The sequence below is a fragment of the Erythrolamprus reginae genome, chromosome 4 (assembly GCF_031021105.1).
Source record: "Erythrolamprus reginae isolate rEryReg1 chromosome 4, rEryReg1.hap1, whole genome shotgun sequence".
NCBI classification, from domain to species: Eukaryota; Metazoa; Chordata; class Lepidosauria; order Squamata; family Dipsadidae; genus Erythrolamprus; species Erythrolamprus reginae.
The window spans coordinates 2803138-2819660 of NC_091953.1; the positions used below are offsets into that span (position 1 = coordinate 2803138).

At 44.4% G+C, this 16523-nt stretch overlaps 1 protein-coding gene across 1 annotated transcript in view; it reads right to left on the reverse strand.

Annotated features, from left to right (window-relative positions):
* Positions 1-2763: 2763 nt before the first annotated feature.
* The window catches only part of ARHGEF17 (Rho guanine nucleotide exchange factor 17), a 150458-nt gene continuing 136698 nt past the window's right edge, over positions 2764-16523 (reverse strand). The window contains exons 17-21 of the mRNA XM_070751512.1: positions 14099-14166; positions 11489-11637; positions 7968-8142; positions 4658-4915; positions 2764-3022 (exon numbers count right to left, since the gene is read on the reverse strand). Coding sequence (XP_070607613.1) covers positions 2847-3022; positions 4658-4915; positions 7968-8142; positions 11489-11637; positions 14099-14166 — 826 coding nt within the window. The 3' untranslated portion in view covers positions 2764-2846. The remainder of the gene's footprint in view (positions 3023-4657; positions 4916-7967; positions 8143-11488; positions 11638-14098; positions 14167-16523) is intronic.

The window sequence follows — 16523 nt, forward strand, 5'->3', positions numbered from 1 at the left end:
GGCGCCACTGCATTGATTGACGTTTGCTCTCTGGAGTAGGATGATAAACCCCAGTTTCATCTCCCGTCACTCTACAGTTGAGAAAAGCCTCCCCATCAATCTCGAAATGGTCAAGAAATTCTCGGGCGGCACTGACTCTGTCGATGTTGTGCGCTTCAATAATTATTATTTAGTATTATTATTTATTAGATCTGTATGCCGTCCCTCTCCGTAGACTCGGGGCGGCTCACAACAATAACAAAGACAATGTAAGAACAAATCTAATAATTTAAAAAACACTAAAACCCCCATTATATATAAGCATCTCGGGCCCCCATCGCAGCAGCGTTCCTGCCCTTAGCATCCAGGTAGCACATTAAGAGTTTCCGGACACAATTCAAAGTGTTGGTAATGACCTACAAAGCCCTACATGGCATTGGACCGGAATATCTCCGGGACTGCCTTCCGCCGCATGAATGCCAGCGACCGATCAGGTCCCACAGAGTTGGCCTTCTCCGGTTTCTGTCAATGACGCCTGGCAAGTCCCAGGGGAAGAGCCTTCTCTGTGGCGGCCCCGGCCCTCTGGAATCAACTCCCCCCGGAGATCAGAAGTGCCCCCACCCTCCTTGCCTTTCGCAAATTACTGAAAACCCACCTATGCCGCCAGGCTTGGGGGACATAACTGACCCTTAGCTGTTTCATTTTATGTATGGTTTAATTGGATGGTATGACTGCTTTTTATAGTGGGTTTTTATAATTGCTTTTAATATTAGATTTGTGCTTTGTATTTATTTGTGAGCCGCTCTAAGTCTTCAGAGAGGGACGGCATACAAGTCTAATAAATTATTATTATTTTTAATTATTATTATTATTACAGTGCGTACTTTGCACTCGGATGGAAACGGAATGAGGACGCCCATCTCTAACCGTCACAACGCCAGTCGATGATCTACTGACCCTTGGCACTGTTCATTCTCTTCTGCCGGCTTCCCGCTACACAATAGTCACACCGACTTCCCCTGCGAACATTCCCCACGAGAGCTACGAGCCTTGTCACCTGACTTTCCGGATAACCCTCGTATTCTGCATGGATTGGTTCTTCTCAACCCTGGGCAATTTTAAATAAGACGGGTGGACTTCAACTCCCAGAATTCTCCAGCCAGCGTGTGGGTGGATTTGAAACCAGGAATTGTGGGTACTCCCAACAGTGGAAGTTTTAAAAAAGATATTGGATAACTGTGCCTGGAATGGTATGGGCAGTTCTTGTCATATGCCAATAATGGAGCCCCAAATTTCCCTTGTTAAGTGAGGTTTGCTCCATACTACAACCTTCTTTTGCCTCGGTTGTTAAGTGAATCACTGCAATTGTTAAGAGAATCTGGTTTATGGAGTCCTTGGGCAATTGGGCGGCATACAAATTGAATTAAATAAATAGACTTTGATTGACAGAAGGTGGCCAAAGAGGATCATGTGACCCTGCCCCGCCAGGACATAGCGACGGTCATAAATATGAGTCAATTGCTACAGCGCCTGAATTTTGATCCCAACTGTGAAAATTGCTACATGTCACTTTTTTCAGCGCTGTCGTAACTTGGAACTGGGGTTGGACTAGAAGACCTCCAAGGACCCTTCCAACTCTTGTGTTATTCTTTTATTTCGATTTCCGCTTCCAGGTGATCCAGGGAATTCCGGGAGTTGAAGTCCACCTGTTTTAAAACTGGCCGGATTGAGAAGTGCTGTGCGAAACGCTTGTAAACTGTCTCTTCTCCCGACCACAATTTTTTTGTCACAACCAGCACTTTATAAACAATTACACACACACACACACACACACACACACTTCAGCTACTCTGGAATGACTCCATTACAACAGGCCGTAGCCTCCTGTACACACAGGCAACTTCTACCGTTGCCGCAAAGCGAGGACATTTTCCGTTATCGTGATTCGTACCATCTCTGGACGAGACGAGGAAACCTCCGTTTAAGTATCCTCAGCTCCCTACGCGGTTTCTATCCTGTGGCCCCAAAAGGCTCCTCTTTGCTCCGATCAACAATAAATAAAAGGTTATTTAAACATACACTTGGAAAAAACAAACAAAACAGACATGCGCACCCCATGTCCAAGCGAAACAGCCCCCCCCTCGAGTTTTCGGTGCCATAGCGGGCGAGGAAAGGGGATTCTCAGGTAGTGTTAAAACGGTGAAATGGAGCGATCGGGAGATCCCAGGGAGTGCGAAGTGTTGGGAGGTGAAGGGTGGATTTGTGGGGGTGGTGGTGGTTTGAACGTCCTTTTTGAAAAATGTGGGCGATTAAAATTCGGGATGGAGCACAGATTTCTGGAGGTTGTCTGGATCTCCTGAGATCGCTTCAAAGACCTCCGTCGGCAGAAGATCTGATTCCTCGGTGGCTTAAGTTGGGGGACAATCTCGTCGCATCGTTTCCCCCGAGCAGACTGTCCCTTTCTTAAACGGGTCCGTTCTGAAAGTCCCTCTTTGCCTCTCTGGGCCTTCACCACGGGGCCTCTGCGTAACAAGCGTGGCCCCTCAGGCCCTCTCTCCGGCCTCTCAGACGCATGGGTACGGCTTCACCAATAGATAGTAGCTAAGCGTGCGGCGGGCAATACGGATGTGTGTTCTAAGGGGGGCGGGTGTCAGTCGGCGGGGATCAGCAACAATTCTCCTCAAGGCACGGCTCCCTCTGGGTGACAATCGTGCATACGAGACGGTCAAGAGGGAGGATGACGCACAGCTAAAGGAGTACCCGTTCAGGTGTGAACGGCGAGGATGGGAGTTCGAATCTCTCTCTCTTTTTCTCTGCCCTGGCCCACCCCGACCCGGGGGAGCATGGAGGGCCCGTTCTGGCGCACATCAGACTCTCCAGAGGAGGAGGTGGTTTGTGCTGTCGTCCCGGCCCACGGTCTCGCTGCTGTTGGTGAGTCTGAAGTCCTCGTAGCCGTCGCCGCCGCTGACCACGAGCATTTTGGATTTGGACGGCCGGTGTCTCGTTGAATCCCGTTTGTCCGACTCACTGGGTTTGTCTGTACCTGTGCGGGCAGGTGGGCGAGAAAGGGAGACGATCAAGGGACAATTCTTGTGCCCCGACACAAAAAGATTTTGGACTAGGATACACAAATGGATACAGCAAATTACCCATCTACAAATATAATTCACATTGGAACGTCTCCTTTTAGGAATATTCAAGAAAAACTATACTAAGAGCATTTGTTGTGAGCCGCCCCGAGCCTTCGGAGAGGGGTGGCATACAAATCTAATAAATAATAATAATAATAATAATAATAATAATAATAATAATAATAATAATTTAATATATCATACTTCAAATCACCACGGCGGCTAGTATCACCTTTGCCCAATTTTGGAAAGACTTGGAAACACCCCCCCCAGTGAAGCACAATAATTAGCAAAATTTATGAATACGCTGAGATAGATAGGCTAACAATTGACTTGCAAGGCCAGAAAGACTCAAAGTATTTTGGAATATGGAATAGATGGTACCATTGGATCAAGCATAGAAAAACAAAAGTAAAAATAAAGAGTTAAAACAGAAGCATAACATGTAAACATGTATGTTCTGCCGGCGTGTGCCACACGCCCTTAATTACAGGTTAACTAATCCAAGCAGATACACACACAGAATATAATGCAAATAAATGTTCTTTATCAACAGAAGAGAAGAAAAAACTCCCTTTTAACCTTCAAAGGGTTTTCTTGACGGCAGAAAAAGACCTCCTGGTCCATCTAGCCTGCCTTTATACTATTCCCTGTATTTTATCTTAGGATGGATCATGTCCCCTTGTTCTTGTTTTCACTTTCCTGTTAAAAACACTTCCCTCCTGGACCTTATTTAACCCTTTAACATATTTAAATGTTTTGACCCTGTCCCCAATTTCCCTTCTATCCTCCAGACTCTACAGATGGAGTTCATGAAGTCTTTCCTGATACGTTTTATGCTTCAGACCTTCCACCATTTTTGTAGCCCGTCTTTGGACCCCTTCAATTTGATCCATCTCTTTTTGTAGGTGAGGTCTCCAGAACTGGACACAGTATTATTCCAAATGGGGTCTCACCAGCGCTCTACACAGCGGGATCACAATCTTGTGATCAGTTTCCGGTCACAATTCAAAGTGTTGGTTATGACCTACAAAGCCCTTCATGGCATCGGACCAGAATATCTCTGGGACCGCCTCCTGCCGCACGAATCCCAGCGACCGGTTAGGTCCCACAGAGTTGGCCTTCTTCGGGTCCCGTCGACTAAACAATGTCGTCTGGCGGGACCCAGGGGAAGAGCCTTCTCTGTGAGGGCCCCGACCCTCTGGAACCAGCTCCCCCCTGAGATTAGGATTGTCCCCACCCTCTCTGCCTTTCGTAAACTCCTTAAGACCCACCTCTGCCGTCAGGCATGGGGGAACTAAAACACCTCCCCCTTGCCCATGCTGTTTTGTTGATTGATTGACTGTGTGCCTGTTTTTTTTATATATTGGGATTGTTTTATGAAATTACTAATTTTAAATTGTAATTAGATTGGTGGGCATTGGATTTGTTATTGTGTACTGTTTTTTATTATTGTTGTGAGCCGCCCCGAGTTTTCGGAGAGGGGCGGCATATAAATCCAATAAATCTAATCTAATCTAATCTTGTAATCATCTTGTAAAACTCACCTGGTTCTCCGGGCAGCGGGAAAAGGACGCTAAATCCTTCGGGCAGCTCGATGGATGTCAGGAATCGGACGTGACCGGTGTGGCCTTGAGAAAGTCCCACAGGGAGGGGAGGGGTCTTCAGAGCCGCCGGGATGCCTGTGATGGGGAGGGTCAGCACGACCCCTGCGCTGGTGCCGATCCAGAGGAGGTCTTTGCAAGCCAAGAGCGAGGTGATCCGCAGGCAAGCCGCCTTGTGCTGTCGGATGATGGCGTCGGATCCTACAGCCGGGGGAGAGCAAACAGGTGACCGTGAAAAGTCTTGGCGTTCTGCCTCCAAAGGACACGTCCATCTGTCTGTCCATCATCACCTCGAGGTTCAACTACTGTAATGCTCTCTACATGGGGCTACCTTTGAAAAGTGTTTGGAAACTTCAGATCGTGCAGAATGCTTTGGGCTTTCCCAAATATGTCCATGTTACACCAACACTCCGCAGTCTGCATTGGTTGCCGATCAGTTTTACGGTCACAATTCAAAGTGTTGGTTATGACCTATAAAGCCCTTCATGGCACCGGACCAGATTATCTCAGGGACCGCCTTCTGCTGCACGAATCCCAGCGACCAGTTAGGTCCCACAGAATGGGTCTTCTCCGGGTCCCATCAACTAAACGATGTCGTTTGGTGGGACCCAGGGGAAGAGCCTTCTCTGTGGTGGCCCCGGCCCTTTGGAACCAACTCCCCCCAGAGATCAGAGTTTCTCCCACCCTCCTTGCCTTTCGTAAGCTATTTAAAACCCACCTCTGCCGTCAGGCGTGGGAGAACTGAGATATTCTTTCCCACTAGGCCTTTACAATTTACGCACGGTATGTTTGTATGTATGTTTGGTTTTATAATAAGGGTTTTTTTAGTTGTTTAGTATTGGATTGTTACATGCTGTTTTTTATCACTGTTGTTAGCCGCCCCGAGTCTGCGGAGAGGGGCGGCATACAAATCCAATAAATAAATAAATCACTCGGGGGGGGGGGGTTCCTCCAACCTGGGCGTCCTCCTCAATCCACAGCTGACTTTGGACCATCATCTTTCGGCTGTGGCGAGGGGGACGCTTGCCCAGGTTCGCCTGGTGTACCAGTTGCGGCCCTATCTGGACAGGGAGTCTCTACTCATAGTCACTCATGCCCTCATCACTTTGAGATTCAACTACTGCAATGCTCTCTACGTGGGGCTACCTTTGAAGAGTGTTCAGAAACTTCAAATTGTGCAAAACTCAGGTGCTCGAGCGGTCATGCGTCTTCCGAGATATACCCGTATTTCTGCAACACTCTGCGGACTGCGTTGGCTACCAATTGGTTTCCGGACGCATTTCAGTGTTGATTATGACCTATAAAGCTCTACATGGCATTGGACCAGCCTACTTGTGGGACCGCCTCCTGGAGCATGAATCCCAGTGACCGGTCAGGTCCCACAGAGTCGGCCTTCTCCAGGTCCCGTCAACTAGACAATGTCGCTTGGTGGGGCCTAGGGGAAGAGTCTATGGAGAGGGGTGGCATACAAATCTAATAAATACTAATTTAAAAAGAGCCTTCTCTGTGGAGGCCCCGGCCCTCTGGAATCAGCTCCCCCCAAATATTTGGACTGCCCCAACCCTCCTTGCTTTCCACAAGAGTTTGAAGACTCATCTGTGCCGCCAGGCTTGGGGCCACTAGACTCTAACACACACACACACACCCAGCCAACAAATGTAGTGTATGTTTGTTGTGTGAATGGCAATGGCTGATTTTAATACTATGGAAGTTTTAGATTAACTGTTTTAAATTAATTTGATTATGACATTGCATTATCTTTTTATATGTTGTAAGCCACCTTGAGTCCTCGGAGAGGGGCAGCATATAAATCCAATCAATCAATCAATCAATCAATCAATCCACATTTGAATCCAGCACCTTTTAAAAATATGTGTGGTTGCAATCACTGATGTAAGGTATCAAAATCAGTGCTCTTAATATCGTTCAGTTTCCCAAACTCTTTGGTATGTGGACTTCAACTCCTAGAATTCCCCAGCCAACGTGTATTGATATACAGAATTCCCTAGCCAGCATAATAATATTTTGTAAGGTATCTTACATAAAATGCTCTTAATATATGTCAGTGTTTCTCAGGCTTGGGACTTTGATATGCAGACTTCAACTCCCAAAATTCCCCAGCAAACAGAGATGGGGACTCTTAACTTCCAGAATGTATTTGTATTTATTAGATTTGTATGCCGCCCCTCTCCGCAGACTCGGGGCAGCTAACAAAAATAAAAAGACAATGTAAACAAATCTAATATTTAAAATAATCTAAAAAACCCCAATTTAAAGAACCACTCATACATACAAACATACCATGTATAAATTCTATAAGCCTAGGGGGAAGGGAAATTTCAATTCCCCCCTGCCTGACGACAGAGGTGGGTTTTAAGGAGGTTACGAAAGGCAACGAGGGTGGGGGCCACTCTGATATCTGGGGGGAGCTGGTTCCAGAGAGTCAGGGCTGCCACAGAGAAGGCTCTTCCCCTGGGGCCCGCCAACCGACATTGTTTAGTCGACGGGACCCGGAGAAAACCAACTCTGTGGGACCTAATCGGTCGCTGGGATTCGTGTGGCAGAAGGCGGACCCGGAGATATTCTGGTCCGATGCCATGAAGGGCTTTATAGGTCATAACCAACACTTTGAATTGTGACCGTAAAACTGATCGGCAACCAATGCAGACTGCGGAGTGTTGGTGTAACATGGGCATACCTTGGGAAGCCCATGATTGCTCTCGCAGCTGCATTCTGCACAATCTGAAGTTTCCGAACACTTTTCAAAGGTTGCCCCATGTAGAGAGCATTACAGTAGTCGAACCTTGAGGTGAGTATGTATGTATGTATGTATGTATGTATGTATGTATGTATGTATGCATGCATGCATGCATGTATTGGATTTGTATGCCGCCCCTCTCTGAGGACTCGGGGCGGCTCACAACATGTCAAAAACAATATGCCATATACATATCCAAAAATCCTATTAATATGCTAAAAAACTGTAATAAGATTTAAAATCATTCATTACCATTCACAGAGCAAAACAGAATTCTCCGGTGAGCATGCTGGCTGGCGAATTCTGGGAGTTGAAATCCACACATCTTAATTAATTGGCCAAAGTTAAGGAACACGGTCTTAGAGGGCTTAAAGACACACACACACACAAACACGCACACAAACACCCCGCAATTTCATGCAAGCAGTTGGGCAGCTTATAAATTTAATAAATTAAATTACATTAAATTCAGTCTGGTTTGCGGTAGTCTCTTACCTGCCAGCATCTTGTGGACTGGAGGGGTAACGTCCACTTCGGCCAACTGGTCATAGCTGGCAGGATGATAAAGCCTGACCTGGGCACTGCCCTGGAGGCTCACCCAAATCCCCACGCTGGAGGTCACTAAACAGGTCACACTGCGGTTGCTGTCTTGACCGACCAGGAAGGTGTGCTGTGGAGGAGAGCGGAGAGGCCCGGATGATTGCTCGCAAAGAGACTCGGGTCAATGACTCCTCAGTGTACGGCCGTTTGCTTAATGATGGGTTGAAATTAGGACAGCCACTGGAGGGAGGGAGTTCAGGGAGTCCTCGTCTTACAACAATTCAATTCATTAGATTTGTATGCCGCCCCTCTCCGAAGACTCGGGGCGGCTCACAACAATAATAAAAACAATATTCCAGCGAAAACAAATCTAATATTAAAAAGCACATAAAACCCTATCAAATTTTTAAAAAGCAAACAACATATACATACCCAAACATAAATATAAAAAAGCCTGGGGGAAAGGTGTCTCAACTCCCCCATGCCTGGCGGAATAGAAGGGTCTTGAGTAATTTACGAAAGACAAGGAGGGTGGGGGCAGTTCTAATCTCCGGGGGGAGTTGATTCCAGAGGGTCGGGGCCGCCACAGAGAAGGCTCTTCCCTTGGGGCCCGCCAAACGACATTGTTTGGTCGACGGAACCTGGAGAAGGCCAACTCTGTGGGTCCTTATCGGTCGCTGGGATTTGTGCGGTAGCAGGCGGTTCCGGAGGTACTGCTTGTTCGTTTGGTGTCCGTTCGTTTGGTGTCCGTTCAAAGTTACAACGGCACTGGATGGAAGTGACCTTTCACGCTAATGACCACTGCAGCATTTCGGTGGTCGCGTGATCAAAATTCAGATACTTGGCAACTGAATAATATTTATGACAATTGTCACATCCTGGGGTCATGTGATGCCCTTTTGTGACCTTCAGAAAAGTGAATGGAATGGAATGGAAATAGATTGGAGTGGAGTGGAAGAGAAGAGAAGAGAGAATACAAAATAATAGAATACAAAATAGTAGAATAGAATAGAAAAAACAAGAATAGAATAGAATGTAGAACAGAATAGAATATGCAATACAAAAGAATAGAATAGAATGTAGAATAGAAAATACAGTACAAAAGAATAGAATAGAATGTAGAATAGAATAGAATATACAATACAAAAGAATAGAATAGAATGTAGAATAGAATAGAATGTACAATACAAAAGAATAGAATAGAATGTAGAATAGAATAGAATATACAGTACAAAAGAATAGAATAGAATGTAGAATAGAATAGAATATACAATACAAAAGAATAGAATAGAATGTAGAATAGAATATACAATACAAAAGAATAGAATAGAATGTAGAATAGAATAGAATATACAAAAGAATAGAATAGAATGTAGAATAGAATAGAATATACAAAAGAATAGAATAGAATGAAATGTAGAATGGAATAGAATGGAACGGAATGGAATAATAACTTTATTGTCACTTTGAATGTACATAATCGTCATACATTAAAGTGAAATTTCATTGCCTACAGCTCTCAAAGGGTCCCCACCTTCAATATACACTACATAACTGTGACAAATATATAAATACAAATATATCAAAGCTCACCATGAACTTATAAAGAAATAAAGGGAGAGTAGTAAGAGTTCTATTTCAAGCTATTTAGCTCTCATCAGCTAGCCATACCCTTCTAGGATTTCAACTGGGGCCTTGTTAAGCAGTGCCCCTAAGCCACAAATTCTGCCCCCTTACTAGCTGAGCCAGGGTAAAGATGAAATGTTTTTCTGTCGAGTTACTTGGTACACCCAAATATGGGAAGGAGCTTTCTGCATCCTTTTGCCTTCCAGCCCACGTTCCAGGGGCCATCCAGGCTACAAACCATATCCACATATATTATATGACACAGAGAAACAACAGTCTACTTCGGATGTACACATGGCGAGGAAAATGAATCTTGTGAGTTTACCAGAATGTGTTAGTCCTGCTAGAAATACCGTATTTTTTGGAGTACAAGATGCACCTTTTTCCTCCCTAAAAGAGGCTGATAATTAGGGTGCGTCTTATACTCTGAATGTAGCTTTTTTTCCTCCCCAGCCCTAACTAGCTGCTAACTATCTTCCCAGCTCTTCCCTTGCAGGCTCTTTCATTGTTACTCTCTGCAAAGAATGTTTTCCAAGCCCTAAGACTTTGCAGGTTTTTTTCCATTGCTCTAACTTGTTCCAAATGTTTTTTCCAGGTGCTAACGATCTTCCCAGCTCTTCCCTTGCAGGCTCTTTCCTTGTTTCTCTCTGCAAAGAATGTTTTCCAAGCCCTACGTCTTTGCAGGTTTTTTTTTTCATTGCTCTAACTTGCTCTGAATAATTTTCTTTCCAGCCCTAACCAGGTGCTAACGATGTTCCCAGCTCTTACTGGCTTGCAAGTTCTTTCACTGTTACTCTCTACGAAGATTTTTTTCCAAGCCCTAAGTCTTTGCAGGTTTTTTTTATTCCCTACTTGCTCCAAATATTTATTTTCAGCTCTAAACAGGTGCTAACAATCTTCCCAGATTTACCAGCTTGCAAGCTCTTTCACTGTTACTCTCCATGAAGAATGTTTTCCAAACCCTAAGTCTTTGCATGTTTTTTTTTACTCCCTACTTGCTCCAAATATTTCTTTCCAGCCCTAACCAGGTTCTAACAATGTTCCCAGCTCTTAGTGGCTTGCAAACTCTATCATTTGCAGCAGACGTGGTTGATAAATCCACAGTCACTGAATTTAAACATGCGTGGGATAAACATAGATCCATCCTAAGATAAAATACAGAAAATAGTATAAGGGCAGACTAGATGGACCATGAGGTCTTTTTCTGCCATCAGTCTTCTATGTTTCTATTGTTTCTCTCTCCTAATAAGGTTTCCTTTTAAAAGTCCTAACCAGGAGATAAAATAATGTGCTGAATCTGACCAGGTTAAGGATGCTAGCTAGATGAATATCTGGTAAGCAGATTCTTTCCCCTATTTTCCTCCCCCAAAACTAAACTGTGTCTTATACTCCGGTACGTCTTATACTCTGAAAAATATGGTATTTTGAAACCTCCTGTGTGTAGGGGGCGGTGTCTAACAATGTTTTCCGCTCGAAGCAGATAGCGCTTACAAGCAGAATCCTGAAGGACAGGAAGTGAGCTTCCTCTGATTTTCTCTACAGTCCTCACCTCTCTCCGTAGGGGCTTTCTATCTGAGGCTCTGCTGCCACCAAACCAAACAGGGATGTATTTTGCTAAGATGCTCTCAATCCTGTCTCTGTAAAAAGTGGCCAGGACAGAAGGAGAAGGATGTCTACGGAGAGGGGCGGCATACAAATCTAATAAATAATAATAATAATAATAATAATAATAATAATAATAATAATAATAATAATTGCAGTGATTCCACCTGCTGTGATTCCACTGCGGTCAAACCTCTGGAGATATTGTCCTTCAGAAGCTGGTGGAGCTAGAATCGACCACTCCTTACCTCCTGAAGCAGCGTAGAAGTCTTGAGGATAATGATTCGGTTCTGGCATCCACACCACAGCTTCCCTCCCACGGCCACCATCTTGGTTACGGGGCTGCCCGGGGATCCCAGCAAGAGAGACTTGGAGTTTTGAGAGTCCCAAAAACGTCCTGGAAGAGAGAAAGAAGGTAGACAACCTGCGTTTTGCATATGAATGGAAGATGCCCGAGTCCGAGGAATAGGAATAGAAATCTAATTTCTATTAGATTTCTAGCATAGAAATCTAATTTCTATTAGATTTCTAGCACAGAAATCTAATTAATAAATAAAATAAATAAATAAATATGGAGGATGCGGTTTATTTATTTATTTTATTTATTTATTGGATTTCTATGGCGATTCAGGGCAGCTTACAACAGGGACTGCCTTCTGCTGCACGAATCCCAGCGGCCAGTTAGGTCCCACAGAGTGGGTCTTCTCCGGGTCTCGTCAACTAAACAATGCCGCTTGGCAGGACCCAGGGGAAGAGCCTTCTCTGTGGCGGCCCCGGCCCTCTGGAACCAACTCCCCCCAGAGATTAGAATTGCCCCCACCCTCCTTGCCTTCCGTAAGCTACTAAAAACCTACCTCTGCCGCCAGGCATGGGGGAATTGAGATACTCTTTCCCCCTAGGCCTTCACAATTTTATGCATGGTATGTCTGTATGTATGGTTTTTTTTAAAAATTATGATGGGTTTTAATTGTTTTTAGTATTGGATTATTGTTATACGCTGTCTTATTTTTGCTGTTAGCCGCCCCGAGTCTCCGGAGAGGGGCGGCATACAAATCCAATATCTAAATAATAAATAAATAAATATAATAAAAAACAATAAAATGCAATGGCAAATCCAATTAATAGCTAAATAACTAACCTAAAATCCCTAATATTTTAAAAAAGCAGTAGTATACGTTCAGACAACAACCATACATAACATTCATCGGCCAGGGGGCCTAAGATCTAATCGCCCCAAGCCTGGCGGCATAAATGAGTCTTAAGACTCTTACGGAAGGCGAGGAGGGTGGGGGCAGTGCGAATCTCTGGGGGGAGCTGATTCAGAGGGCCGGGGCCACCACAGAGAAGGCCCTTTATCCTAGGCCCCGCCAAGTGACATAGTCTAGTTGACTGGTCCTGGAGAAGGCCGACTCTGTTGGACCTAATCAGTTGCTGAGATTCATATGGCAGAAGGCGGTCCCACAAGTAATCTGGCCCGATTGTAGGAGAAGTGGCAGAACCTGGAGGCGGAGTCAAAAGGGGGATCGCCTAGAATAATAGCAGTGACCGTGAGAGGGATCTTGGGAGTCTTATTGGGCAATCAGCTGAACATGAGCCAGCAGTGTGCGGCAGCAGCCAAAAAAGCCAATGCAACCCTAAGTTGCATCAACAGAGGGATATAATCAAGATCAAGGGAGTACTAACACAGAGATGAAAGGATCAAATTAAATATTGAGATGTTTATGTTAGTACATGGTACATACTGTTATTTGGGATTGCCATGTCTGTTAAAGTGCCTATTGTAGTTTATTACATTTACAGTTGTAATATCACTTTAAGGACTTTGGCTGGTTAGCCATTAGAGGGCGCCAGTACTCTCTCCTGACGATGATGCTGGATTGCTCATTCACCTTTTTGCCTTTACCTTGAGGGTAAAGTGTATTTTACTTAGTGCTTTTTTGTTAATTATTTCTGCTTTATGTATATATGTAAATAATACTTATTCAGGATACTAAGTCTGTGTCGTTACTGGCTGTATCGCACATCCACACTCTTCCTTAATCTCTGCTCAGGGTATAGAAACATAGAAACATAGAAGACTGACGGCAGAAAAAGACCTCCTGGTCCATCTAGTCTGCCCTTATACTATTTTCTGTATTTTATCTTAGGATGGATCTGTTTATCCCAAGCATGTTTAAATTCAGTTACTGTGGATTTACCAACCATGTCTGCTGGAAGTTTGTTCCAAGGATCTACTACTCTTTCAGTGAAATACTATTTTCTCATGTTGCTTTTGATCTTTCCCCCAACTAACTTCTGATTGTGCCCCCTTGTTCTTGTGTTCACTTTCCTATTAAAAACACTTCCCTCCTGAACCTTATTTAACCCTTTCACATATTAAAATGTTTCAATCATGTCCCCCCTTTTCCTTCTGTCCTCCAGACTATACAGATTGAGTTCATGAAGTCTTTCCTGATAAGTTTTAATGCTTAAGACCTTCCACCATTCTTGTAGCCCGTCTTTGGACCCGTTCAATTTTGTCAATATCTTTTTGTAGGCGAGGTCTCCAGAACTGGACACAGTATTCTAGATATGGTCTCACCAGCAGTCTATACAGCGGGATCACAATCTCCCTGCTTGTTATACCTCTAGCTATGCAGCCAAGCATCCTACTTGCTTTCCCTACCGCCTGACCACACTGTTCACCCATTTTGAGTCTGTCAGAAATCAGTACCCCTAAATCCTTCTCTCCTGAAGTTTTTGCTAACACAGAACTGCCAATACAATACTCAGATTGAGGATTCCTTTTCCCCAAGTGCATTATTTTACACTTGGAGACATTAAACTGCGGTTTCCATTGCTTTGACCGTTTATTTTACCTGCTTCCCTCTGATAGGCGACCAGCTCTCCGTTGGCCAGCGAAACGAACACCTGGTTGTCCAGATACCTGTAGAATGATAATAACAATTTATCAAAGTGATATGCTGCCCAACGTCCAGCCACTCTGGATGCTTCAGGCGTTTTCCATGCTGTTTTATTTCTCTAAAACAAATTAAGAGTTAATATTGAGGGGTGGGGAAAGAAATCACATAAAGGCCGGAGAAACCTGGGCCACTTGGAAACCCATCCACACATTAACATGTGAACAGAGTTGGAAGGGACCTTGCAGGTCATCTAGTCCAACCCCCCTGCCCAAGCAGGAGACCCTTCATCTGCCTCTACCTAGGATTGAACTCATAACCTCATGATTGTGGGGCAAGAGGCCAGGTGCCTTCTCAACATGATATGATTGTGGCCAGAAGAACAGTCATCTCGGTTTAATGCTAAGCTTGGGATTGGCTATGCCAAATAGATTCTTAAATGCTTTTTATGCACTGATTGGTTCTAATCCATTCCCAACCCACACTAAGTAAAAGGCCTTGGAATACTAATATCGAATGACCTAAGTGCTAAAGCCCACTGCAACAATATCGCCAAAAAAGCCTCTAGAGTTGTTAACCTGATCCTACGCAGCTTCTGCTCAGGCAATCTCACACTACTGTACTCACAAGAGCCTACAAAACTTTTGCCACACCCATCCTTGAATACAGCTCATCTGTCTGGAACCCATACCACATCTCAGACATCAACACCCTTGAAAACGTCCAAAGATACTTCACCAGAAGAGCCCTTCACTCCTCCACTCGAAACAGAATACCCTACGAAAATAGACTAACAATCCTGGGCCTAGAAAGCCTAGAACTACGGCGCCTAAACCACGATTTGAGTATTGCCCACAAGATCATATGCTGCAACGTCCTACCGGTCAATGACTACTTCAGCTTCAACCACAACAACACAAGAGCACGCAACAGATTCAAACTCAATATGAACCGCTCCAAACTTGACTGTAAAAAATATGATTTCAACAATCGAGTTATCGAAGCGTGGAACTCATTGCCGGACTCAATTGTGTCAACCCCTAACCCCCAACATTTCTCCCTTAGACTCTCCACGATTGACCTCTCCAGGTTCCTAAGAGGCCAGTAAGGGGCGTACATAAATGCACTGGTGTGCCTTTCGTCCCCTGTCCAATTGTCTCTCTTTTCTCTCACTTATCATATATATTTTCTTTCTTTCATATATCCTCTCCTCTAAGTTCACTTTTACCCTTATATATATTACTACATGTCTATTTTTCTTCCTATGTATTTGTGTATTGGACAAATGAATGAATAAATAAAATAAACGGAAATTGCAAAAGCTTAAGGGAAAGAAAGTCATAGACTCCCGGGGTGGGAAGGGATCTTGGAGGTCCTAGTGTCATAGATGCCTAGGGCTGGAAAGAACCTTGGAGAAGCTTAGATACCTAGGGTGGGAAAGGACCTTAGGAATCACAAATAATAGAGTCCTAGGGCCAGAAGGAACCTTGGAGGTCATAGTATCATAGACTCTTGGAGTGGGACATGACTTTAGGGCAGTGATGGCAAACCAGATGACCTACAAGGTCCCTTCTAATAACAACGGGGAACAATTTATAACACAATTTCTGATGAGTGTGATTTTTCACCTTTTTTAAATAGTTAATTAGGCATGCTGGTTTCAAAAGTGTAGTTAGTTTTCTTCTACCATGTCAAATTTTTTCTCTACACCTTATATATATAGTATAGTTAATTAGCCAACGTGAACATCAAATTGCATTTCTTACATAGCCATCTTGCTAATTTCCCGGAAAATCTTGGTGCAGGGTGAGCGATTCCACCAAGATCTGAAGGTCATTGAGGTATGGTATCAAGTTAGATGGGGTGTACATAGGATGGCTGACTATTGTTGGAGCATCAAGCTCCAACAACATGGAGTATCCAACCTGGAATATCTCTGGGACCGCCTTCTGCCGCATGAATCCCAGCGACCGATAAGGTCCCACAGAGTTGGCCTTCTCCGGGTCCCATCGACTAAACCAGTGTTTTTCAACCAGTGTGCCGTGGCACACTAGTGTGCCGCGAGACATGGTCAGGTGTGCCGCGAAAAAGGAAGCTCAGGTTCCAGTCTCGCAACTTTTTGCTGAGAGAGAGTGAGAGAGAGAGAGAAAGAAAGCGAGAGAGAGAGAGAGAGAGAGAAAGAGTGAGAAAGAGAAAGCAAGAGAGAGAAAGAAAAGAGAAAAAGAGAGAGAAAGCAAGTGTCAGAGAGAAAGAAAGCAAGAGAGAGAGAGAAAGAGAGAGAAAGCAAGCAACAGAGAGAGGAGATAAATGAGCAAAAAGGGGAGGAAAAAAAGAGAAATGAGAAAATGATTGAGACAGAGAATGAGAGGAAAGAGAGAGAAAC